This window comes from Hermetia illucens, chromosome 5, assembly GCF_905115235.1.
Source record: "Hermetia illucens chromosome 5, iHerIll2.2.curated.20191125, whole genome shotgun sequence".
Lineage (NCBI taxonomy): Eukaryota > Metazoa > Arthropoda > Insecta > Diptera > Stratiomyidae > Hermetia > Hermetia illucens.
In genome coordinates, this window is record NC_051853.1 from 51,523,806 (window position 1) to 51,550,649 (window position 26,844).

General features: G+C 41.4%; 1 protein-coding gene across 1 annotated transcript in view; it reads left to right on the plus strand.

The window, feature by feature from the left end:
* LOC119657775 (neural cell adhesion molecule 2) overlaps positions 1-26,844 on the plus strand; it is a 641,753-nt gene that overhangs the window by 185,755 nt on the left and 429,154 nt on the right. The window contains exons 3-4 of the mRNA XM_038064845.1: positions 1,121-1,863; positions 8,948-9,911. Coding sequence (XP_037920773.1) covers positions 9,740-9,911 — 172 coding nt within the window. The 5' untranslated portion in view covers positions 1,121-1,863; positions 8,948-9,739. The remainder of the gene's footprint in view (positions 1-1,120; positions 1,864-8,947; positions 9,912-26,844) is intronic.

Below are 26,844 nucleotides of genomic sequence, written 5' to 3' on the forward strand. Positions count from 1 at the left end.
AATATTCTCCACGTTCCATATTAAGCTGTTTAGAATGCAATGTATTCTATAACAAACGGCCTCCGGGTTCCTCCGGGGAAGAAGCAGCGATGGTTGCTTTGGAATATGATTGTATGGATTGATGATATTTAAATTGTTCTGGAATCGATCATAAGTACATGAAGGTGGTGGTTCTAATTTCAAGGACTTAGTTACATCTACGTGAAGACAGCTGCGTCTAACTCACGTTAACCAAGAATGATCCGTAGCATTTTAGGACCGAGATGAAGTTGCAGGCTATTCATCTCCGGAATGGTGCGATCTATTTTACTGTATCTAAATACCCAATGGCGTGGATAAGAGAAAAGTAAATTGGAATACGAGCTTGAGGATTGCTGTGACATACGACCTCGCAATCGATCAGATGCTCAAAGAGGTTGACAAGTTTTGGCTTGGCTGTTGCTCTAAACGGAAATCGCCGCCCCCCGCAAAGCAACACTTCGGGTTGATTTTACGTGTGGTTATCATGAATGGAAGTTCCATAGATTGCTGTGACCTCGTGCATCAACTTTTTCCAAACGTTTATACCATCACACATAAAAAAGTCCACCGTGAAAAATCGCCGTTTCTTCCGCAGCATTATACTTTTACCTAGCTTGACTTTTTAAGTTTTTTTCTCATAGCTTTGTTTCAGGGTTTTTCATTAATTTATATTGAACTTTGATTTAGGACTAAATTTTAATGGCATCCCTAAAGGAACTATAGTTTTGGATACAGCATCTCGGAATTTCTCATATGCTCCTATATTTTATGATGTCAAGAAATTATTTTCCCATTTTCCTCTCCCTTGGACATGGTTTGAAGCAAGGACGTCTCGAAAGTTGACCAAAAACATTACTCAAAAGTTTCTATTCATTTTCTCAGACCCATCTCAACTTGAATTTTATATCAAAATCGTTCGCTTGAAGTGTGAATACTAAATGCAAATGCCAGCCCAATTTAGAATTCCGTAATAAATAGATCCTTGAATGGGAGGAACTTGAAAATGTCAGTTCGTTATCCCATAAAATCGCGTAATAGTCCTCATGCATCCTATGAATACAGAGATTTGTTTTAACGGTTGGCTTTTTTCTACTTTCAGACCCTTCCGAGAGCACTGGAAGTAAAAACGCAGCATCCTCCACATATCGTCGAATCCGTTCGTACTTGGATGGAGCTTTCATGAAAATTTAAGAGCCCTCTAACAACAATCAATTTATTAATCCAGTGCAATTCACTTCGGGGAAAAAACTGGTGGCCTATAAAAAATAATTCCACAACTACGGCAACATATCTCCGACAAACGATGCAAAATTGCTCCTCATAAATATTCGACTCATTCTATTATATGAAGAAACGACAGCGGTAGTACGTAAAAAGCACCAGTTGAACTTGAAATTATGGTTACGATTTGTTATCGCCCGATACTCATGCTGCTGCCGCTGCTCCTTGGTACCTAGTGAATACGAAAGCAAGAAGTACAAGAAAAACATAATAATTCGCCATACATTCCCATGGTGAAGTTAACATGGTATAAGCGCCACCAGGATCAAGGAAATACACGAGAATTTAAAAAGGAAGCCGAAGAAGCATCGACAGGCCAACACCGGGGGGCAACAAAGAGCAAAAAGTTGTTGTCTCTTCGTCACATCCGCAGGAACAAGGCCAGGAGGAGGACGACAACTAGAATAAAAACGAGGACGGTGACAACAACATATGGGAGAATAGCGTGTGACAAAAATAATAATAATGATACGATATGAGAGTTACTTGCGGCACTTGTGGTGTCGTCAGACAAAACCGACGCGTCCTTCCGGGAGCAACATCATGCACGCGTGGAGCTAAGTAAGATAGCTTTCTATAGCATGTATCCTATTACGCGAGTATTTGTCTCATATCGTGTTTTTTGCGCGATTGTAATTGAGCATTCTTTATTGTGAAAAATGGATGGAGATTAGTATTATCGTTTCTTTGCCGGGTACGATATGGTGTAACTACAAAGGAGAGGGGGATGAAACGCGAGAACTGAATTAGGTACTTCGTGGTAGTTACAAAAAGAAGTGTTTGAGAAGAGACTTTGCCCGATTTTAGGAAAATATCTTTTCGAAGTGCGGAATTAGCAATTGAATGAGGAGAATTTTTGCTAATATTTTTAATATACCTTCCCTTGCATTCAAATTTGCTACGGAGGAGGGATATTTCCCTCTTTTATCAAAATACAAGTGGTTACCAGTGAATATTTCTTTGGAAATATCGTACGGAAAATTAACCGAAATAGTTTTTGCTCTCATCGAAGGCTCGCATTTTCTTCAGTCGGCCCTCGGGTTTCTGCAGCCTTAATCACGGGTCGGGGGAAGGCAATCAGCGTGCGACTCGCGCTGTCCACTTGATCATTCCATCTAATGAGGTTGGGGGAGAAGAGAGACCCTGAAATCAGTCTCAAGCAAGATCATCCCTTGACGGTTACTTGTTTCTGCTTATGCATCTATTTGAATTGGAAAATAAGTTCCACCCCCAAAGTTCAATGCTGCCTTTTCTCAAGATCCGACTTTCGTTTTTCAGTGAGGAAAAGTATTCTTCTAATCGGACATTTCGAGTCGCTCGAGGACTCTTGACGAGAATTGGGGCGCCATTAAAATTGTTGTCTTCTCCGATGCAAGTCAAATTATCGGCCGTGTCCAGAAGGCGTATGTAAAATCTGGCCGATTGCTGGAAAGGGATCGACGAGTTTAAGGAATGAAGTCCCGTATTAAAGCTACGAGTGGTACTGCGGCAAATCCTGGAAAGTGGACCACAGTGAGGATTGTGACACAAGGGAATTTATGCATCGAATGCGTTGATCTAGGAGGCAGATGCCGATGTAAATAATAATAATTTTAGCACGTTATGCATCAGTAAAGAATGGTCACAAATCTTTTAATGAACGCGTTCATTCGCTTCGGAGAACTGTCACTAAATGCCTGAGTTTCTAGGACAAAGGTTGCTTATTCGTTAACGTTTTGTTTCAATTTCCTAACCTTCTTTGGCTCCTGAGAAAGCAGCAGCAGAAATGCTGCTAGGAACCAGAAATACGACTTTAGATACTACACAACCTGTTGAAACTGCTTTAAGCCTTGACGTACTTGGCATTGGCTTTGCGTGTGACGTGAATCCCTCCATAATTCGATTAGATACTTAAGATCCTTCTTTATTACTATGTGTTGTCTAATTTATTTGTTTATTTATGCTAATCTCAACTTCTTAAGGGCATTTTCAGTATTGCCCAGTGAATGGATATTATCTGGTATTTCTATAAGTATAAACTAGTAAGACGCTAAATTTTGGAGATCTGGATCTATAAAGGACGCCATCCACGTTCAGCTCGGTCTGTCAGTTGCGTTTGAACAATCCACAGTTGACCGACGGTCGGAACGTGGATGGAATGCGACTGGCCCGTCAGTTTGGACTCTTCAGGCGGCCGGTAATCGAATGAAAAATGAGTCGGCTAACTGGCACCCGAAAAGAGATAAAGAAAACCGAAACGTGTGGGTGTTGAAGTGCCCTGTTCGACGGTCATCGCACAGAGGCTGCTTAAGTCTACCTGCCTGAACAGTCCGCATTTGACCGGCGGTCGTAACTTGGGTGGGATGCATTTTGTGTGTCCATTTTGGCTTTATGGCGGGCGGGGAGCGAATGAGAGCGGCTAATCAGCCAATCATATTTGTTAGGATATTAACGAGAATTTTGCGGGCCGCTAATGAACATTTTTGATAAATGCTCATGCATAAAACTATCTCAAATTTTCATCTCAATAACTTCCACGTTTGGAGTTGAATTAATTATGTTGCGGCTTGCCGATACGTTCATTCAATTCAATTGGTGGGCGGGTGCATTACGGGCTCTTCTTGGATGGCGGACTTTAGGCAGTGAGAGAGTGTTTATTTAGGCTGTGAGCGAAATTTTTGCAGGCATCTTCATCGCTGTTAAACATTTTTTATAAATGCTCACGGACACAAACAGACTTGCCGCTTGGCTTGCCGGTACTTGGATGGTATTTCAGTTTAACTGGCGGTCAGGTGCACTGGAGGCTCTTCCTGCGTAACTGACAGGCCGAACAGAAAGTGGATGGGGCCCTTAATATACCCCTGAGTTCCACCAAATGTTATTTATTCTATCCACCTGCTATCTCTTGTTTCAGATATGAGCTCAGGTATTTCAGATTGCTCTGTAGTATGTTTTGCAGTTATCGACTTCAAAAGAACTTTTGTACTTCCAGGTAGTAGTTGACCCAATGTTAAAAGGTGCTTTACGGATTTCTTGGGTTGCAAATGGGACTACTCCCCTTAGGAAGTGTTTTTTACGTTCATCTTATTCTGTGCCAGCCATTTCGGTTGCTCTTAGAATCGATTTTCTATGTCTGAAATCACGTTGCTTCCGATGGAACCCATGAGAATTTTGAATAGTTTCTACCGGTCCTCGGTATCATATTTTTTTCAAAAAACTTGCCAACTGCGTCCTTTTTGCTTTACTAAGCAGGACCAGCTTTCGCCTGTTCCATGTCTTTGGAAGAGCAGCTTCGAATGAGCAAACCTTATCTGGCAACATTTATGGCCCTTCGTATGCTAACATCTTTATAATCCCCCTAGGTACTCCGTTGGGAATGACTGCTTTATTGTTATTCAATTATTTTTCTGGGATCTTAGAGAGGGAGCGATCAGATATTAGTTCTCTGGTTCATGAACAAAGTCAACGATGTATACCGCAGTTTGAACATCCTCCAGCTTGGGCTCCCTTACGTGAAAATTTTGTCTTCTTTCTTATTGGGCAAAGTGATTCGGTGACCCAAGCTTTGAAGCCCATTTATGCCCAAATGAAGCCAGTTGTGGGCTGTCACATTAAGTCCTATATGGTTCTCTCCCCTTTCCATCAGTCAAACATTTCGAACGAAAAATAAAATTCATATTTCCATGAAAAGAAAAGAAAGCATTTTTTTTTAATATTCTGGTATTTATTGCAAAAGTTTGGCGTATTTGCCCCTCCGTTTTATAAACCAATCTCATTTTACAATTATATTGGCGCACTCGAATTCAGGACATCATAGATCCTTTTTTATCTGCCATGTGAAACCCCTTTTTTGCTTCCTCGATCAAATTTATGTTTCCCCCTAGATGTCTCACGTCGGACCGTTTTGGAGCCTGAGGTACCTTTTTCGATTCTTCCGTATAAGGTTGACATTCCCCCCTAGATGTTTGCCATCGGGATCAGCTCTTCATATTTTTAATACGCCATCGTGCATGAAAAGACATCTACTCACCGCGAAACTTTGTATTTTCCAGTTTTTTCTTGGCTTCTTCTGACTTTATTTTAGTCAAACTATCAGAAGATTTACATTGTGGTCACACACATCTATTGAGCGGAGATTTTTCTCTGGGGCTACCCACAGGTAGGGGTTTTCTCCGTCCTTCACTTGTTATGGATCTTTGCAATAGGCATTCTACTATGTTTACTGCAGGATACAAGCTTCTTTATGCAAGCCTTTGTGGAAGACCTAGGTGTAGTACTTATGGGTATGTTTCCGAACAAGGCATATGACTCCATGAGTGCAGTTCTGTAAGGGATATACAGTTGATATTTTTGTAACGGACTCGTGCTAAATTATAGAATGAACAAAATACTTCCTTTCACTAGACAACACTAAAGTGCTTGGGATCGCATCTTCATTTAAACATTATATCTAGGTTCAATATCAGAAACTCTGGTGTTTTAGCGCCGCCATGGGTTAGACCTGAGGGTTATCATCGCTACAGATTTGCTGGATGCATACATCTGTAGTAGAGTTGATCCCGCGCCCGTTCTCCTTCTTTGGCCTTTATGCATGCTTCTACGCCTTCGTTAACTGTGCTCCAGGGAATGAGGCACTGGATTTGAATACATAGTACCTCCTTTTCAAAATTGCACTGCATCGTGGTCAAGTCATCCACGAACGGCGCCGTCAAGTGACATCAATAGCCAGGTCCCTATTTATTCATTTTAAAAAGCCACTGGGACTAGAACTCTGAGTTCCTGTATACTATGTTTGCTCTTGCTTTCATAAATTATATCGGTTTTGTATTCTGGATGTTTGCTCATAGGTGCTTTGATCCACATTTTTGAGACGTACTAATAGCTGCTGCTCATGGATTATTTGAAAGAATAGATTAATGGTACTGCACTCTATCCTCCGGGTGGGAAATCGGGCCACTGATCATAGTCATGCATCCTCAAAAGCCACCAAATCCACCAGCTAAATCTTGCAAAGATCATGATTGTACTTCAAAAATAATCCCATTCCTGCATCTAGCCAAATGATGTTAACAATAGCTTCAGACCTTTCTGAGGACTTTGGTACTATCCCCTAAAATCGTCTGTGGCTTTTCCAGAATCAGAGAACATCTTCCAGAGGTAGAGTGCGCAAATTTTTCTGAGGAAAACCTTATCGAGGTATTTTTCCCTGATATCTGAGGAGGGGCGGGCGGCCTCATCCACTTCGTCATATTGACTGCATATAGCTGAGACCATCAAGCCTATTTTTAAATGTAGTAGCTTAAGGAGCAGTTTTCTGCCCTCCTACGGTAGTATCACTTGCTGATCTCGGCTGGTTTGGAATTACCGAAGCCCAGTTTTAAAAAAAATCCTAGGTTCCTTATAGTTAGAAAATATTTTTTCATCGCTGAGTATGCATTTCGACAGCCACTTACTACGGAATGAACGAAGATTCCACTGATCCTCTTTCCCAAAAAAAAGCCTTTTTATGGCTGCAATTTGTCACGGTTAGGAGAACCGTTAAGATGCCGCTTCGAATTGTTCTTAACCGCAGATGCCCCGGACGATTCTTTCTTCTCAATCTCAGTATAACGCGAGGGGTTGTGATTTATTTGGAAGCGCTTTACCTGGAGCTTGTTTCCTTAGAAGCAATGTTTTACTGGAACGCGGTTTATCCGAAGACTGTTTTCTGCCCGAAGATGATGTTTACACGTGGGTAAGACTTTGACCTCGGCAGATGGCGCCGGATCAAAAGTGCTGACAAAAGAGGCCTGCTTCGGTTCGTCCGTTAAGCGGGTCATCCTGTTTTTAGAAATTTTTTGTGAAGAACCGGATAAAGATACAAATACAAATAAATTTTTCCAGCCATATCTAGCCCAAGAACCTTAGGTTTCTTCAAGCAACACATGTACAGCCTTGGCTTCAATTCTTATGATTTTAGCGAAGTCATTCGAACGCTATTCGGACCGATAAATTAGCGGATTTATAACGACTCCAAATATCAAAAAATCACTCTTTCTATATATTCTACACTATATCTGGATACAATTGATGCCAAAAAAAAATTCTATTCCGCGGATCCGACACACGGGATGACCCCCTTAAGGATTGGGTTCCAATCGAATGAGTAGAGAAACTGAGTCTAGTGTCAGGTTTTATATTTTATTTTTATGTTTTGAAATGTATTATAGTTGGCTTCCATGAACTTTGTTTCACCGGAGAAAGTAAGTCGATTTTGGGGAAGCCAGATTTTTCCGAAACAAAACTATTTGAAACTGGGAGTCGTCTAGTACCCAGAGTTTATTGTTCACGGTAAAATCTTACCCCTGCGATCATTTAGTCTTCGGCGTGGTAACCACAGTTTGTTGTTTTGATTACGCTTAGCTTCAGGCTTTACCTGTGATTTCCTAGAGAAGCCGTTTTGTTACAGGATCTTCCTTCCTGAGCTTCCTCACTAGGACATGGAATCAGCGAGGATGAAAAGTAGTAGATAAATTAGTTTCAGGCATATTTTTTCTTGCATAAGAAAATCACGCATTCCATTATACCTGAAGCACTTAACTCCGGATTTTAAACTTGCTTATCTTAGCCATTTTTGTTAAAATTGAAGTGAAGTCATTTCGGGCATTGAGTTGATTGTAAAAAGCTTCATCGTGGTTGAGATTTTCGATTCTTGTTGGAAAATTCTTTATAAGCAATGCTTTTCATTTAGTTCCTTCTTGAAGAGTTTGTCGTTGCAGTGTCTTATCAGGCCCTACAATGTTGAGATACAGCCCTTTAGGTCTACCGTTCGCTCTGGAAACTGGAGCTGACGTCTTAGTAACCAATTAGGTGCTAGATCCAGGAAAACGCGCCAATCCCACCTGCCCTCAAGGCAGATTTACTTACAAACCGAATAGCAGTTCTACAGAAGCTGCAAAGTATAACGATTTCAGTGCCGTATTCCTCATAACAGAGGAACTTGCAGGTTGTTTCTACTCTTTCGATGGGCCGGTCAAGGACGCTACTGCTCCTCCAAACAGAAGTGAAATTCGTTCTTGTGGTGACTTAGTATTCGACGAACGTTTCTATGTGCGGATGGGGGTTTGAAGGGTTTATACCTTTGTGATCTACAAGAAGTGCGTAGTGCATTAATTGTCCTTATTCACTATGGCCACTGATACTAAAATACAGCTCCTGCAATTTTTCTGGATAATTTATCGCGTTTCAGCTTATAGCAGTTTCGAAAATACAAATAATATTTGCCAGAGGATTGGATACCTAATTACCATCATATTAATTGTGTGATTGTGATTTTATTGATTTATTTCTATTTCATTAACTGTAAAAGTTTTAAAAAAATGTTCAAGATGTTTCCCAGTTCCTTCGGTTAGGTTGAAAATTTTTAAGGCTCCGGCTTCCGCTACACATCTTATTGGGTATAAATACAATTCCAAGGAAATGCTCATATAAGCTCTCCTTTATGTTAGACCATATCGAATTCTAATCCATTAGGGCTTACATCCAATCTAAAATAGTTTTCAAACAAAAAACTTTATCGACAATATCCCTGGAATTGGAGAAATGTAAAATAAATATTTTATTACTTCTGTTCAAATAATTGTCTACAGCACGCCTTATATTTCCCTGTTTTCTTTTTTCATTCAAGGATACACAATAGACAGGAAATCGTATATCAGTGATTGTACAACGTATCCCACAGGCGCATTCACACACTCTAGTGCACATATCCCCCCTCGCAACCTACATATTGTCGTACCATATCATCATCACCATCACCATCATCGTACACCAACGCTAACGTTAACGTTCGGGGATTTCCCGGCTTTTCCATTTTTCCGTTCTGACAATGGTGGAATACTAGATTACATACTCTTACAAGGATGAGTGAACAATTTCGATAAAACCCATGGATGTATTGAGGATAAACTTAAGGAATTGGACCGAAGTGGAGCTAAAGGACGCGGAACAACGAGCAACGGAGTCGTCGAACGAAAGGAGTTTCCGCAACTTGGGAACCACTTGAAAAATAACAACAAGTGTGTATATCGACAATATAAATTAAATTGTCTTAAGTTACGAAAACGAGAACGTAAATCGAGGTTTCCGGCATGGAGGGCAGGAACTCGAGTTGCTGTAAAAATCTATGAATGCTATTGTAGAGAACAAAAACCGATAAAAGATAGCGGATAACGGATAGTTATAGATCGGGTTAGATAGCAAGATTTCTATACAACTAGATGAATCAAATGAAAGGTTTGCTCTTCCCAGCCCCTGAATAGTGATTGGGTAAAAATTGTGAAAATTGTTTTCGTAAAAAGCTCTTCGGTGTAAGTTTGTGTAGTTATCCTTTTGGTTTGGTTTTATCTTGTGTCTGGTTTTTTCGTTTTTTTTTTAATCAACGGGAAAGATAAGAACCGTGTAAATAGTGAAGTTTACAATGGCCTCTGGAATTCTCAGCACAACATGTACATTAGTGAAAATTGCTTCAACATTCTATTTGTGGTGGCTGTTTGGAACGTGTTTGTCATTAGTCGTTCATGCGAAATTCGCTAGAGTTAACGGAGCTTACACGGATGCTGACGATCTGATTAATGAATTGGATAGACCAGGTAAGACAATTGAACTGAAATATTGAAAATTTTAATCTGCTATAGTAGGTCATCCGTACTTTAGTTATGTATAATTTGTTGTAGACCACCTAAAAAGTACAAATTTTAAAACCCAACCCAAAGAGGGACATATTCGGTATTTTTTTATTAAGTTTTCCAAAGTTCACATGATTGGTGGCGTGGTTTTTGCGAAATAGCGAGAGGGATAAAAATTGTTTTCTTATTATTAAATATTAACATCACAATTTAAAAAATACTTAACAGAGATCTAGTCTGAGAATTAAATTATAGAACGCAACATAATGATTGATTGTATAGGGATGAGGGGCTCTACCTTGCCTAATATAAAAAAAACAGACTAGCCTACTGCAGGAAGTGGTTTGAGCGTACGATTTCTTTACCACTTTCGAGACATCCGGTAACTAAGGAAATGGTTAGCGACACCTTCTTAGCAACTCCGCCGTGTACCTGGTCATCAAACGTCTCTTATCGAGAAGATAACTACCGCAATGTATCGCTATTCCGATTTTCGTTGAATCTACCAGCATTTGGGGATTTTAGCTTCTATCCGGCAGCACTTGGCCTACTGGCAAATGTTGCATGTAAACTTTGCTCGATTCCTACCGTGTAAAGCACCTGGAATTGCTTCTATAACAACTAAAGTTATCCACGATTAACTGGCTTTCCCGGTTATATGTCAGACACCGTAGATGGTTCTACTCAACCACGTCTGCATAGTCTAAAATCCTGTCTCGCTCTAATGCGCCCCTCCCAGGACAAAATTTGCCGCCTCCGCAACTGCTAATGTAACACAGCCTAGCAGTTCAACTCTCTGACATTAAAGCCGTCGACGAAGCACCAGCCCCACCTCTGCACTCATTCTACCTACTTCACCTGCTTGCATCAGTAGCCCTTTATTAAAGGTGGCGTCTTCACCAAAATATCTCTTTGCCTCCAAGTTAGTGTACGTTACTTCTTCGAACAAAGTATTGGAAAGCATTAAAAATAAAGTTGACTTTCTTTAACGACTTTCGTATGCAGCGTTTAAAAAAGACAGCAGTCCCGAGCACGTGCTAGTTTCGCTTAAAACAACTTACGCCCAAATCTGGAGCCTTTAGTTTGCTTATGTTGGCCCAACACCATCGCATCATCCGTATTCCCGTAACGTGACTTGGTGATAAAATATTGAAAGCCCTCCGAAGGACATTCTATTCGTCGCTTTAACAAGGACCAAATTGCGTCATCTAAGTGCACTGGCGATGGAATCCTAATTGCAAATAAGAATCCGTTTCCCACCAAGTCTCTCCTTCTCTACTTCTTATTGTTGACGGTTGGTCTTACTATCTGGTTGCCACCTTTACCTCCGTCCGCTAATTCTCTCCACGCTCAATTGGCCTAAATATTCAAGCCCTCCAATTCTTTCCCATAACTCTCTGACTCTTCTCTACTACTTTCTTTTTTCATGAATATTTGTTCGACCTACAAATCATCATCACTGGACCGCGCTTCTTTCTAACCAGCCCAAGCATTTTTCCCCCTGTTACCTTGTGGATTCTCAAAGTATACCCCCACCTTAACTTTATCATCAATCAACTGGGGTCACATATTAGCTAACTTAAAGTGAGATCATGGATGGATTTCAGCACTCTTTATAACCTTGATTTCCACCTCCTCTATTTCCTTTGTGCAGTTTTTGTTACTCAATGCGCTTTGTTTGTTATGATTATTAGCTGTGACCATTAAAAATGTGGCACTTAGTTTCAGGATGCCTTGGTCATAAAAAGTAGCACATCGCACTCCAAGTTTGTATGTTGATATGCATTATATCGTCCTTAGGCGCCAAATGAACCCCAAATCTTTTCATTTGTCCATGCCACACTGAACTCCTTGCGCCTTTCGTCGCGTCTCGACCTAGCCAAGATAAGACGTGTATTGCAAATTTAAATTGTGACCTACAGCATTGCAATATTATCAGCCGAACGTAGGCAATGGTGCACGCTTTTAAGCGCACTTACGACACTGTCCATTGGACCATCAAATGAGGTAACCCTCACCGGCCGGCTCAAATGGGTTGATTAGTTTCATGAGGCCCTGTCCATACTTATACTCAACACCGCTCCGCCTTGCTAACCTTCGCATGAATTCTTTTCAAGGCTTTAACTTTCAATTACACTCACAAGTTGAAGCTTCCTTCAGGACTTGCGCTGCATATCATAGAATGGAGTGAATTACTAATAATCAGAGGCTGCATTCCAGACCTCCAGTGAAGGGCGATATCAATGCTAGCGACATGCTGGCACTCACTTCTTTTTAGCAGGCATAGATGCACCTTGAAGTGATCTTCCCTGTAATAGTCAGACCTAGATACTTGATAACTGACTTAGAAGTGATGATATGGTCTCCAAGTCAAATACTTATCAGAAAACAGCCTATGTCTATTCCGCTAGATGAAACTCGACTATCTCAAGTTACGTTTTTATAACGTTGATGGTCTCCTTAGTGCACACTTCAGGATTTTCGAATTGTTTGGTAACCACTACTAGAACCAACTCAAATGAAAAATCGACTAACGTAGTCTTTTTTGGCATAAAAACCAAACATTGAGTCATGCATTTCATTTGCGGTGACTGCACTCATTCGGTTCCTCATCCATATCGTGCCAAAGCGTCTCTTCTTTGAATTAACTTTCGAATAATTTATCAAATTGAATGGAGCTTTGGATTGCTTATTAGGCTTGAGTAACGAAACTTCCTTTGCATCTTCACCGAGCGGGCAAACTCCTTCTAACGTGCGTGACACAAAGATTTTGGTCTTAACAGCAAACAGCGATTTATTGGGAACGGCATTCAAAGTGGAGGATTTATTATTTCCGATTCTCCACTAAATCTACACAAATTCGTTTTCAATTTCCACAGATATGGCGAAGACGTCCAGCGATGATTTACATTCTTTGCAGTCCCCTTTATGCGGAGGGGGTAGAGTGCCGTCACCATATTGAGATGAAGATGCGGACAGATTTGTAGTAGTGTCGCCCCCTCAGCTTTCGCAATGATAACCCTGAATGCTATTCGTCAGGAATTGAGATCTGTTTCTGCTGGAATGAAGTCTGTAACTCTACAATTTAATAGTAATTTGACCGCCTTTTGCTGAAACCTCGCCACCTTGCCATGGCAGCGCTTCTTGCTTTCCTTCTGCGGCAATATATTTATACTTCCTTTTCTGAAGCTACCAATAGCTTGTGGCCCGCAATAGCATTTCTATGAACACATTCTTGTCAAATGCATTCACGGACTAACCCTAATTTTTTGCATCTTATCCGCGGGAGCGCACTTTGTCGGCTGGCCCATTTTTCTCTAGAGATAAAATGCATGATGGTCGTGTTTACTAACAAACCAGATAATTCTCCCTAGTGATCTATTACTCATATGTGATCGACGATTGCATTTCCAATGGTACTAAGTTTATCTTTACCGAAGCTCCAAGTAGAAGGCGTTTGGTGGCTACCCGAACGGTCCAATTTGTATTGTACCATCCTCATTTCCTCCCTGAAAATATTCGATACCCTCTTTCACCTGCAAAACGTACACTTAGGGTCATCTTTATTCTCCCTGAATAAGTGGCCTTTCCTCCTCATTTTCCTCACTTTTGTAACGGTCACCAGTGCGTATTGTCACCTGGTCTCTGTGCTGACGACAAACGACCCTGCCTATTTTCGCTTTACCTACTGCCAGTAGTTTAAGTGCTGCTTTATCCGGTGAACTGATAGTTGCCATTTTTTCCCTTCATATGCTTTCGGACTCTTCCAATGCAAGTGGGCCTGTTAGACGAACTCCTCACTCTTAAATTGATCAATGTCTTTTTATTATGTGGCGACCTCCTACCTTTTGGCTTGAACTTGTGCCTAATCTCCTAAGGATTTCTGAAGAGGAAATTTATAGACGTCCGCTATTATATTTATTTTCGGGAAATGTCGGATTCGACTGTGGTTTTCTCTAATGTGTCAATCATTCTGGATGAAGTTTAACCTTCCCGTGATTATCAACGCATTTTATGCCATCCTTTTTGGAGATGGCAATTTATTCAGGCGGTCTTTTCCTTTAACGTGTCGTATTTCTCTTTGAACCTTTTGATAAGATTACCTTCGTATTTATTTGGTGATTCTGACTATTTTGTACGGTTTTCCTTACCGGTGTGAAGATTTTTGCCTTTTGGTGCCTAGCAAGCTTTCGTAAAGATCGCTCGATCTCTCCCGAATTCGAGTTTTTTGTCCTTTGAGGTTTGAGAAAATTTCTCTAGTATCGTCTGTGGGACGTTGGCTTTCTTTCCAGCATTTTTAACCTCCTGAAACTATTGTGGAGAGCTCTAGTAAATTTCACAATGTTTCACCTTTGAAAACATACAACTTCATTATTTTACCTCCGAGTCGGGCAGAAGTTGAGCCACACGTATGGAGGCACGGTTCCCCTGCTTGCCTGGAAGGCAACTTTTCGCGCATGGTACTGATGTCTCTATGTGTATCTGTCAATATATCCCTAATATGCACTGTTGTTCATATCGGTTTAGGAATTGGAGTCTTCAGACTACTGACTATCGATGGACTGTTCATCATCTCGAGATAACAACAATGCAAAGGAGTCTAATGTAGCCAACAAAGTCACCATGATGTTGCTGTATCACAAATGATGTTTAGTACCTCCTGTCGCTGCGATTTCCTCAATTAGATTCGTAGGCCAGCGGCCAGTTAAACATCCTTGAAATGAACCCCTTAAACTTGCATTGCTACCCAATTTGGTTTCATGATCAGCGACAGCCAGGATATTTCGGCTTAAAACGAACAAAACATTAAGGAAGCTAGAAAATAGGCGATGCGCATGCATATTAATCAGAGTAAGCGAGCCTGAGTCACGAGGGGACCACATTCGATGTTATTATCTTTTCCAAGGTCTGTAAAATATATCCGTTGGTTGGTCTTTGTCGGTGTTGAATCCACCTTGGAGGATGTTCCAACTTTACATTTGGTCCTAGCTAGTGTGTGGCCGTCTTTGATAGCATGGAACTAGCTAAGGAATGAGCCATGAGAATATTCGGTATCCTGACGAAAATGATTAGACTGACTAGCCTGACCCTATCATGCATCCTCTTTAACCTGGCCCTGGAAAAAGTGATCCTTGATGCTGAGGTATTATAAATGCGAGGGGTACGATCCCCTTTAAGTCTACCCAATTACTGGCCTATGCTGACGATATCGACTGCCTTCATCCAGATCAAGCAGGTGGCGCGAGATCTTGGGCTGCACATCAATGAAGACAAGGCAAAATATATAGTGGCAACGTCAGCACCGAACACCAACCAACCAGCAACATCAAACCGCACTCGTCAAATGGGAAGAACAAAGATAGGAGACTACCGTTGATAATTTCTCCTATCGCAACCGATAACAGCTACGACGATGAAATCCGCGCACAGTTGTTGGCAACCAACAGAGCCTATTTCAGTTTACAAAAACTGTTTCGCTCGAAACGTCTCACCATAGGGTTAAAGCTCTTACTGTACAAGACAATGATCTTTCCAGACCGCATGTATTCTACGGAGTTTGGGTTCTTAGCAGGAAAAATTATCAACACTTGGCCGCGTTCGAGGTTGCGGTGGGCGGGTCACTTGATCCGTGTGAGGGAGGATGGTCCAGCCCGAAAAGTCTATAAGGAAAATTTCTATGGTAGGAAAAGAAGACGAGGCAGACACTGCCTGAGATAGAACGATGGCGTGGGACAACTTTTAGGGATATCGAATTGGTGGAGTTTCGGATACCTGTTGTTGCGCCGATAATGATGATGATGTTATGTGGCTATGGAAACTTATTTCACATTCGTTCATTCGTGATTCCATTCGATAGATGCAATGTAGCTTACAGATATAGTTAAGGCTTGGCGCCCACAAATTAGCTAGCTCCTCGTCAGATACAGTATAAGTATTGGTCTCGATTCGAACTGTTAACCCGGTCTTTTCAGGCGGCCATATTTATCGGAGCAGTATGAAAATTTAAAACATTCCTCGGTGATCAAGGCCACTTTTGTTCGGAAAAATATCTAATATGACATGCTCGTCAACGGTCATCATGTTCTACAATTCCAGAAGAACGGATGATTTCAACGGTAAGCGTGTAGGAGTTCTTCCTTGATGGTCAATAATTCTAGCCGGAGATTCTCTGGTGGTAATAGTTGTGGATTAAATTTCCCGTGATGTGTATCTACAAGTACGTCAAGTAACGGCGTTTGAAATCCTTTTTATCTGCCGATAACTAATAGCAGATGGATAACTACTATACAGAACGTTTGTGCTGATTCCTTTTCCCATATTTCTTTGAATCGTCCATGCTAAAGTTTAATTTAGTGCAAGGTTCAATGAAGGGAGCCCCTTCCCTCCTTCCTCAAAGGATTTGCTGCTGAAAAGTGTGGTTTTTCACTGTTTTCAATAAGTATCTGTCGCTCCCCTTTAAACTCTTATTAACCGTTGTTATCTTAGTCGCATAGTCGCAACTTGAATAAGGGAATCTTACAGATTAGGTTTAGGGCTCCTCCATAATGGTTCGATATATTTTCGTTTTTTGCAAATAAGAGGAAAAAACCAAACGAGGAAGTTTATCTATACTTGGTCATCTATCTTAAACATCTTGTTTGCTCAATCACAAATCTTTTCATCAAGTTAGCTGCTCGAAAGTTCTCGAACTTTAGTCCAGATGTATTTGAAGATGGTCTCATTTGAGCTCTGTTGGTGAATGCTGATAGAATATGGCTAGCTCAAAGTAGTAAGTTAATGGGCAAGCCTTATAATCGCCTTCTTGACGAACTCGCGATTGATGGTTGATGTGATAGAGCCGCCTTTGACATCTTGATAACTGGTGCCTTTTAAGATACCGTTCGTTCTGCAGCTTGATGACAAGTTGCCTCCTCCGTTGATTCAACAATTAGCGGTGGTATTTTATGTATGCATCTTCGCACTACACTTGATTAGGTTTTTATGTGTGTAGCTACTCTTATGAGACCATACACTCCCGGTACTCCCTTTATGATTCTATCCATTGAGAATTGGAGTGTTGTCTTCTTTGAGGACTACTAGCATGTTCGAGCTTAAACAAATGACCAACGATGCAAAACCTCATCTGACGACTGAGTTTAAAATCGCTTCACCTGCGATTATGGTAGTTTCAATTCCCTTATACGTGAGTGATGCCGATAAAATGTATTCCAGAAGCAAATGTTTAGTGCACTTCACAGTCACCTCCCAAAGTCTACCAAAATGTGATGATCGAGGGAGTATAAAATGAAAATATATTGATCCTTTCGAAATGCAGAAGTTGACCAGTACTTCGTTAGATGTGTCAGCAAACTTGGTTTACTCTGGAAACGTCTCGCTGATTTACTATTAATGGGCCAAAGTTGCCGTCTGACAATGTTCGGTAGCGCTTGTGGTTCTGCATATGAGTGTTGACGGTAAAGTTAATCTAGTAAAAGCTTTATTGCGTAGTGCGTTTTGGGTAGAATAATTGGATGGTTGGCTTCCTAAGTTAAGTTTTATACTTCTAGTCGATCGCTCAATCGAATAAGTCCATTTTCATCTATAAACGGATGAGAACTACACAACTGATCAGTTTTACTTAGCTGTTAATTAGTTCCCAATTGTTTCATCGATTCTGGATATGCCTCAAATTGAACAATTCTGATAATCACGCCAAGTACCTCCTCTAATTCTTCTACCGGTTTTTAATAAATCGCTGCCCATAGGTCGTAATCCTTTGAATTCTTTGGAAAAAATTTCTATGGTCGATTTGAGGGATGCAGGAAATTTGCATTTATTTTTCAATCGCTTCCTCACCAGGTCAATGTTAGTGTGGTTAAGAAGATGTTAGTGGTCTAACAATTTGTCATTTAAATCATGGACCCCCTTTAGAAAGAAATCAGCAAAAAAATCCGAAGAGCGTCATGGTTGTGGCTACATACAAAATCTGGGTATCACAATATTTTGCGCCCAGATATCTGTTCAAATAGAGTCATAATAGTATAGTATTTTACTATATTTTGAAAATTAACAAAAAATACTCCTTGAGTACAATAAATACTCTTCCATGCAGTAACATATCTGGGAATATTAAGCACGATACTGGAAAGTTTGGTGAAAATCATATTATCATAGATTCACGCATAGGTTCATCGAACGCCCAAATATTTTTCCATCAAGAATCTACTTAACCTTTCGTACTTGAAGTCACATAGTTAAGTCACCTATGTACCAGCATTTCCGTACAAAGTCGGACTTATCCGAACCACCGGGCTGAAAGCACATGGACAGCGCGGTACTCAGAAGTTGGCGCACCTGAACGGTTCAAATTGGCCACTTTTCCGTTTGTAGAATAGCTTTGCTCTCGTGGTTGAAAATAGTTATCTCCAATGCTCACTAAGAGGTATTTACGCTTTCCTTTCCGTTCTTTTCTAGTGTTCAATCTATAATAGTTTGATATCTTTTCTTATTTCCTCATTTGTCGGTCGCCCAAGTTGTACTTGCTAGACTATGAGAACAAATATCCTCTTGCTATTAGATTTCTTTGGCTTAAAAGATAATAATCATTCGAAGCAAATTTTTGACTTTATAAGATACTTCTTCTCCATAGATTCAAAACAACTACGTTCCTCGTATTGTGTCAAATTATAGAAGTAAATACGAGTGGTATGAAAAGCGTGTAGATATATCATCGCTACGATTCGAAAAAGCTTTAAAAGACCTTGGAACCCATATTTCGTTTTTCCATTACCCATCAATATGCGCGTGTTCTAGATTATCGAGTATCTTTTGTGTGTAAATTGGAAAGCTAGAATTTCGAAACTATCCTTTTCCTATGACCTTCCACCAAAGCCGTACGTATTCTCCCAATTTCGAAATTGAAAATAAATCAAGAAAATCTATCATAGCCACAGTGGAAAGCATCGAGTTTCGGATTGCCATACACCGGCCCACAAAGGGAGGGAAATACACCAATTACGGTGAAATATTGGGTCAATCCATTCTAACACTAAATCATGCTTCTGGTATCGATTGAAACGTAGATTTCATTATGTTATTGTATTGCATATCCCTGAAGCATCACAAGCTCGCACACCCTAAAATTATCCGTTTCGTACTAAACTACCAAATTTCTGATTGAATTTGGCACATTGACAGGCAAACGAATGATTGTGCTCAATATAAATTAATTATTTATAGTACAAAATACAACTATTATCTGCCCAACGCATTATTACGGAAAAGGCCAACTCACTCTCAGACAATTTAATGGACAGGTATATCGTGTGAATATTTGCGTTCGGTATCACTTTACGGCAATAAATTTTCCGAAATTCAGGTGGTAATAATATGTTCAAACGTACTTCATTTTCATAAGTAATGATATGGTATTAGTACCAGGGCCTTATCGATATTACTGCGGGCAAACGGGAGGATGGCAGCTTCTTGTTACGGCAGGAGGATGATGGGACTTCGAATTAGCGAGAAGGTTCGTTTTCTGGCTAGACAAACAAAAAGGGATTGAACGGGCTCAATGTTTGCGAATGAGGTTGAGCCTTTTATTAGACTATTATGAACAAACAGTGAAAGCTATCGAATTATCCTTATACGCCTTTGGCTGGCGTTTTATTATTCAGGTAGAATTGACCGGTTAGCACCCCTCAGGTTTATGCCTGGAAGTTTAAGCACAAATGATGAAATGTCGAATTGAAATATTTTCTTTGGGGATTTTCTTTTAAATAAGAAATAGTTGTTGAAGAAGTGTTATGAAGGGAAGAAGTTAAAAAAAGGAAATCAAACAAGAAAGGGAAGAATTTCTGCTCCCTGACCCTCTACAAAGTCATAGCGCCCATTATTAGCAGAAGGAAGAATGCGCACTTCGAGACTAACACTGTCCAAGGACAGAAGACAGAAGGACTACCGAGTTGGATCATCGCGTTACAATAGGTGGTTCATTATCCACTTGGTAATTGTAGGACAGGCAATAATGCCAGGGTTTTCGATACTGCATAAGTCTGTTTCACGACGATTCGAACTTTTTGGAATAGAAGAATGTCATGCGCATTGTGAGTTCGCTCCTCTAAGGTAAACTATACCACGGGACTCATCCGTGTAGGTAATTTGTTGAGTACCCTTTGGTTTTGAATAACTCTAAACCGGCTTTCATGAGTACTGAAAGATGCCAATTATACCACCCTTGATGTACTTAGATGATGTTAAGCTGTGCGAATTTTCAGTCCTAATATCGCGTCCAAGCCATCGACAAAAGTCATCATGAATCGCATACGATATATAGCATTGGTTAACTCCACATAGCAACTATGACACAGATAGATTTATGCACGTCTGAAACTGGTGCTGCAATCCCAACTCTCGGGGAATCGAAACGCTGACGCATTACAATCTGCTCCGTAAAATCGGCCGTGTCGTTGCGAGCTTACAGCCAGGAGCAGGGGAATCCCTAACGTGCAGCTGTTTATAAGGGAAAATACGGACTAACTTCACCAAACTTGAAAGCGAAAGTCGAAGGTAATGTGTGGTAAATACGTGAATTGTCTCTGGTAGCCGTTGATAGATCTTCATTTGTCGAACCTTCATTTGCCTTTTTCCTTGGGAATATGTCTGCTGAGACGGAGTGATTTATGTGCGCGCTCCAGGACGGCATATATGCCGCAATCAGTGCAAAGTGTGTGGTTTGGAGTTAGCAACTAGCTATCTAGCAAAACCATGCATACGACCATGTACTGATCGCGGAAACATGTCCGATTTACCGACAGGAATAGAAAGCACTCGATAGTTTTAACTGATCTCATTATACTACACAAGAAACCTGACGTGATTTGAAAAGAAAGAAGTTTCGTCCGCAAGCAATGGTTATCGAGAGCAAAGGAGACCTCTATGACACTAAAATTTACGAATGGCGATGGGAGATGTGCTAGGAAACAATGTTCGGAGAACACATAAAGGGGCTACCTAATTCGCTTCAAGGGAGACAAAGAGGAAATCCATCTCGATCTATCCTTGACTTAGACAAGGTATTATTTTCGGGGGTCCTCATCTCTGGGTCCAGTTTATGAAAGTAACTAGACTGAACCAAATGGATTTGACGCTTAATTTCATATTCACTGATGACATTGCTCCTGAATTCTATCTTCACCAAAAGAGTTCAGAGGAATCGAGGGTAATGTAGATAGCCGGGGCCTTATTGTCTCAGAAGCCACACGGGAGCTACTTCTGAATGAATGTAAGCAGTGACCTTTGTGGAGATGATTCCTGAGATGCTCTTTTCATCCCAATAAAGTTTCGTCAGCTTCATTACCAAAACTATGCACTCCAGTACTAGTTTGGGGACAAGACTCTTGGATTAGCCGTGCCTTCAATGGGATAATAACCTCTTTCCCCTCCCCTGACTACAATAAAACGTACAAAATATTTTTCGCTGACTTTACCCTAGTATATATGGCACATGTCTACACCCAGATGAATCACTGAACTCTATTAGCTCAGTTGAATTGCTATGCTAAGTGCACATTCGAGTGGACTGGGAAGACCCAGAGGAACGCGTGGCAGGATATACGGAAGTCTTCTATACCGATGGCTCAAAAACAGAATTGGGTTCTGGAGCCGGAGTCTACCTCTCGAATAAAAACGAGAAGTGGGCTTTTCCTTTGGGACAATATGCAATGGTTTTTCAAGCCGAAGTTTATGCGATCCGCGGCAAACTGGGTGATTGACGAGCGGTTGAAGGGCAGGCACATCGCAATCTGCAGTGACAGCCAAGCTGCATTGAGGGCATTGAGTAGTTCTTTGATCGCCTCGGAAATCGCCCAGGAATGCAGAAACCGCTTGAACTCTATCTCTAGATTCAATGCGGTGGAACTACTCTGGGTACCTGGTCACTGTGGCGTAGAAGGAAATGAAATCTCGGATGCTTTAGCGAAAAAGGGGTCAATCTCCCCTATGCCGGGACCGGAGCCAACAATTGGAGTATCAGTAGCATTGGCTAAGTCTGTTTCCAAGAACTGGGAATAAGCTTCCCATAATGGCAGGTGGAAGAGCCTAAATGCTGCTCGACACACCAAACTTTTCCTGCCAGAACCGAACATGCGTACCACAAAGTTCATCCCGTCGAAAAGCAGGAGAACTTGCAGATGTATCGTGGGCATTCTGACAGGCCATAATTCACTAGCTGGGCATATTTTCAGAACAGGAATTACTCAAGATGATACCTGTCCGTCCTGTAATGAGGAAGCGGAATCCAACGGAGCATTTCCTATGTGAATGCCTCGCCTATGAACGCATCAGGCATCAGATTTTTGGTGCCGATGTTCTCCCACTATTCAATTTGTTTGAATTTTCCTCGAGGATATACTACCAATATACCGAGGAGACCACCAATTTTTTGTTTTGTTATAATTGCAGGTGGAAATCTAAAAAAGACGTTGCTACACCAAGTTGCAGCAGTATGTGGGATTCTCATCCACTTAAACCACCCCCACTTCGTCTCCCATATCCTCGTGGGACCACCGTGAAGTATTATTTCGCGAAGAGGGTTCTGCTTTATACCAGCACAACCAAGTCAAGCGTCTGTCGCGCTTTCCATATCTAAAATATAGATAGGGCGATATGAAGAGGGTGCGCCATGTGGTTTTTTGGGCTTCGGTAGCAGAACCACCAGGCAATGGGCGACTCAAATGTTCTTATAAACCATGCGGACCTGATTTTTGCAGCCGATTTCAACGCTTTGTTCAGAATCCTGTCCAATCCTGGAGCCTTATTATCCCCAATTCGTCGACAGATGTCTCTCAGTTCCTCCTTGGTCATTCTGGAGGTTGAGAAGACGTCCTGTCGAATCGTTGGCTGAGGGCGACTTTTTTCCTGTTGCGAAATAGGATTGCAATTATTTTGAACAAAAGTCGTTACACATCACTTGGGGTGAATTTTTTCAACGAATTTTGTTCATTACAAACTTGCAAGCAGCGCCCCATGGGTTCTGTTGTTCGCTCAACTGTCGCTTACTCTCTTTCTGATGTCGAGAAAGTTGGATTGGTGGTCACTGTGGGTGACTCACCCGCCAGACCATCGCTCTCGCCAACGAGGTACTGAGGTAAGTCAGATCGATGATCGAGCCTAAAACTCTGCCTCGGACAGCTAGTGCGATGTTTAGCTCTGCGAAGGTTTCAAGCAGGATTTGGCCAGTCAGCTTTCCCACTCGAAGGCCCACGCGTTGAAATTACCGGCACTGAATTTCGGGCTGCGGTCTCTAGCATCCAACACCAAACATCCTCATATTGCGCTAATACTGAACTAGCAGGAGCGTAACAGCTCTCGTGAATGTCTTTGTTTTTCGAATGGCTTGCCTTCTACATGCCTATATCGCCGTGTTTCCCGATGAGTCTCTCACCCACGTAGCACTAACTTAATTTCGACAAGGTTCACATATTACCACCACGTTCACATGCGAGAGCAAGTCTTGAACTGCCTCGCAATAGTTGAGGTTGATTTGTATCATGATCACAATTCAGCCCCCGCCTATATGCCAGACACCTGACACGACCTACAATGTTCCGGTCGTCCAGCCCCTTCTTCCCTTGGTACAATATGCATTGTGGATCTCTCGTGCAGTCTTTGATAAAGTGGACCTCTTCTTCACACTTCCGGCACCTTCTCAACCTATCGTGCTAACTAGTACATGCTGCTGCAAAGTGACCGGCACATGAGTCAACTAATTCTCACTTTGCCGGCGGTAATCAGTTTAATCCCCGATTCAACCGGCCAGCTAATAATAGCGGTTTATGTACCTCCATATACCTTCTTAATCCCTTTGTGCAACTTTCTTCTAATCCCTTAAGGTTAAATTGCTCCCTTCGCGTAGCACAGATATCCTCTCGTAATGTGACCTCCTCTAGTGCTTTGCATTCAATTACTATCTGTTGCCATCGAGATTTCACGTCTGCTTGGGCGCCTAGCACCTTGTCCACCTGACTGCGAAAACTATCCACTATCTTCTCCCAGGTTTTATTTAGTTCCAGCATCGGATCTCTCTTTTGTGTACGCCTGATACTTTTCACATTGCCGCCTAGGTCTGTCAATTTTGGATCGGCTTTGACCTCCCGAAGGGTATCGGCTTAGGACATATCTTCTTTCTTAGCAATAATGATCATTTCCGAACGAATTTTCTATTCCTCCTTCTGCTGTTTTTGCCGCCCGCCTATGTCTACTGTTCGGGTTTACGAGCTGCAAGCTCTTCCCCTTTTTTCAAAGTTGAAGCCGTAGTCGAAAAACTACCCGGAACATTCGTCGGCTTAGCTTTCTTCGGCGAAGAACCTTTTTTCTTCTTGACCGCTTGGTGAGTATCAAAATGTTCACTTATTCCATCCCTACTCCGTTTGCTCGCGTTCTCACCAACCTTATGTTGAGGAGACGTTACCTATTTCCTCCGCGAGACTTTGCCACATGACGCGTGGCTGTTTTCCCCTCCACCGCCGTAATATAGGGCAACTTAACGCCCCGTATCAGAGCACTGATGTTTTGATAGATACCTCGCCTCTCCTTGATGAACTCACAGAGTTCGTTTATGTTTTCCCAGTGAAAGAAACGCTATTGCAGTTTGCTGCCTTCCATGTTCATCTTCTACAGCATCAGTAACTATGTCGATACGGGGACTATACAAGTTCATTTTTGAGTCCTAGGGGTAATGTTGCCCTCGGTGGTGACCTTCCCAGCTTTGAGCTTTTGCCAAAAGGATGCGGTGTGGATTTCATTTCCGCTTCACTAAAATCTCTTGTAGCATTGGATGCCAAAGTAACCAAGTTTCCCACTGGCCGGGAGCCCGACTGCCCACTCCCAAAAAACCGCCGGTATTCCGAAGCCATACACCGCAAATAAAGTACCTTTCTTGTCCTCCATATTTAGTTTGATTTCTGGGTGTCCTTCCCAAAGCCAATTTTTATCCACGGGTGGGCGTTTGCTCCCTAGACTTAGTGGTCCCATGCAAATCCAAATACCCACTACATGGAAAGTAATCTAGATAATAAAAGTCTCTCATAATATACAGAACGAGCACTTGTTTAAATCTTGCGAAAACCTCAAATTGCGAAAGTAACAGAGAACTGAGAATAAAACCAGAAAGATACATTCACACATTTTACTTAATACACTGAAGTCACATGCTTTTGCTGAGCGCCAGACCATTTCCCGATAACATTTTCCATTGCTCTTATCACTAATTAACATCTGTTGTTAAATAGAGGAGTCATTTATGTTCGTAATTCTATACTCTCAGTCTGGTATCATCCGCAAAACCACTATGTAAAGAGGATAGGATTACCATACTTCAGTAGTCAGAGAAAGAGAAACTTTGGGCATCTACACAAACAGATTCTATATATTCTGCAAGACATTCACGTATCTGCTGCCTGGCAAACTAATTTTGATAACGAGATTTTTAATAATTAATAAGTACGCTATTGGTGGCAAGACAAAGCTCGACCCTGTACAAATACGCCGAGTTACTTTGCAATGATTTAAAACATCTTGTCCCTGAGCCCATACTAAACTGCTCCGTGCTCCGTGCCATGAACGAGATGTAGATTTTATCTGGTCGCCTTATAATTAGAACATTTGCAATTCCAGTCAGCATTGAATATATGAATGTGGACGTTGTATTCGCGTTGAATTGATGCAAATGGATGCTGCAGGTTTTTTTACCATGGCTCCAGTTCTGTGGAAGATATTTGCAGCGAGCAGGACTTCGACAATCGAAACCTTTAAGGAATAATTTATCAACAGAGACGGGAACAGTTGATGCATATCGAGTCTGGAAAAGCAATTTACTAATAGAATGCAACACGGCTCACTAGGACCTAATTTTCGAAATGACGAACTTCTGCTGGAAAACAAACGACTTGAATAATTTAGGACCTTTTTACTAGTGGCTGGAAATAAGTTACCCAGAACCTAGTCTTCAAAATGTAAGGAAGGGGTAAGACGGTAACAGCGCGGAGTATGATTAAACTCGCCCTGTCCCACACCATCTGATTACAGCTTCTCTCTACAAGTGCAGATACATTCATCCGACAATTATTTCCACGTTTATAAAGATAATAGCCCAGTCGGGGCTCCTTGCCGTGATCTTTGACGCTGAATGCACTAAATCGGGGCAATTGCGAGAAAATAATTGAGGAGTAAATAACAGGGTAGAAGGTGTAAATGACTGAGCCTGGTGATTTAGTGTACTTTGTCGAATTAAAGCGTTTTTCGCCCTCCGGACATTTTAGCGCGGTCCTACGTTGGAAAGAGCGCGCATCGTGACGATAACCGTCGTCACAAGGCACGAAAAGATCCACCAGCAGCAAAACTTGCTTCGAGATAATTTTTTATAGTCGGCATAAATTTTTTGATGTTCTTTTGGTTCCAATGCAATGTCCTTTGGCCACCTTTCCCATGCGCTGGCTTGCTTGCTTACACTTTGTCCGTTCATCACTGCACGAAGATGAAAGCCATCGATATTAATTTCGAAAATTGAGTTTTTATCTTCTGCCATTAAATTTTAACAGCATTTCAATGGTCATTTTTTCCCTTTACTTGCCAAATGGTGGAATTATTTTTAGTCTTCCTTTCTTCTGCGAAGAACACTGGAAAAAGATCATTCCATCACATTCTGAGCGAATAAATTCAGACTAAGGTATTTTAAGGTAAATTAAGTGCTGAAATTCACGATGAAGGATCTAAGGCTATGAACGAATGGGCTTGTGGTGTGGGTGCTAATCAAATAAAATTGGATGGATAAGGGTAAAATCAATTTCGTGAAAGAAAGGTGAGCTATGAAATGTGAGATGGCATCAATTAGGAACGGCTTAAATATTTTAATGTCTCA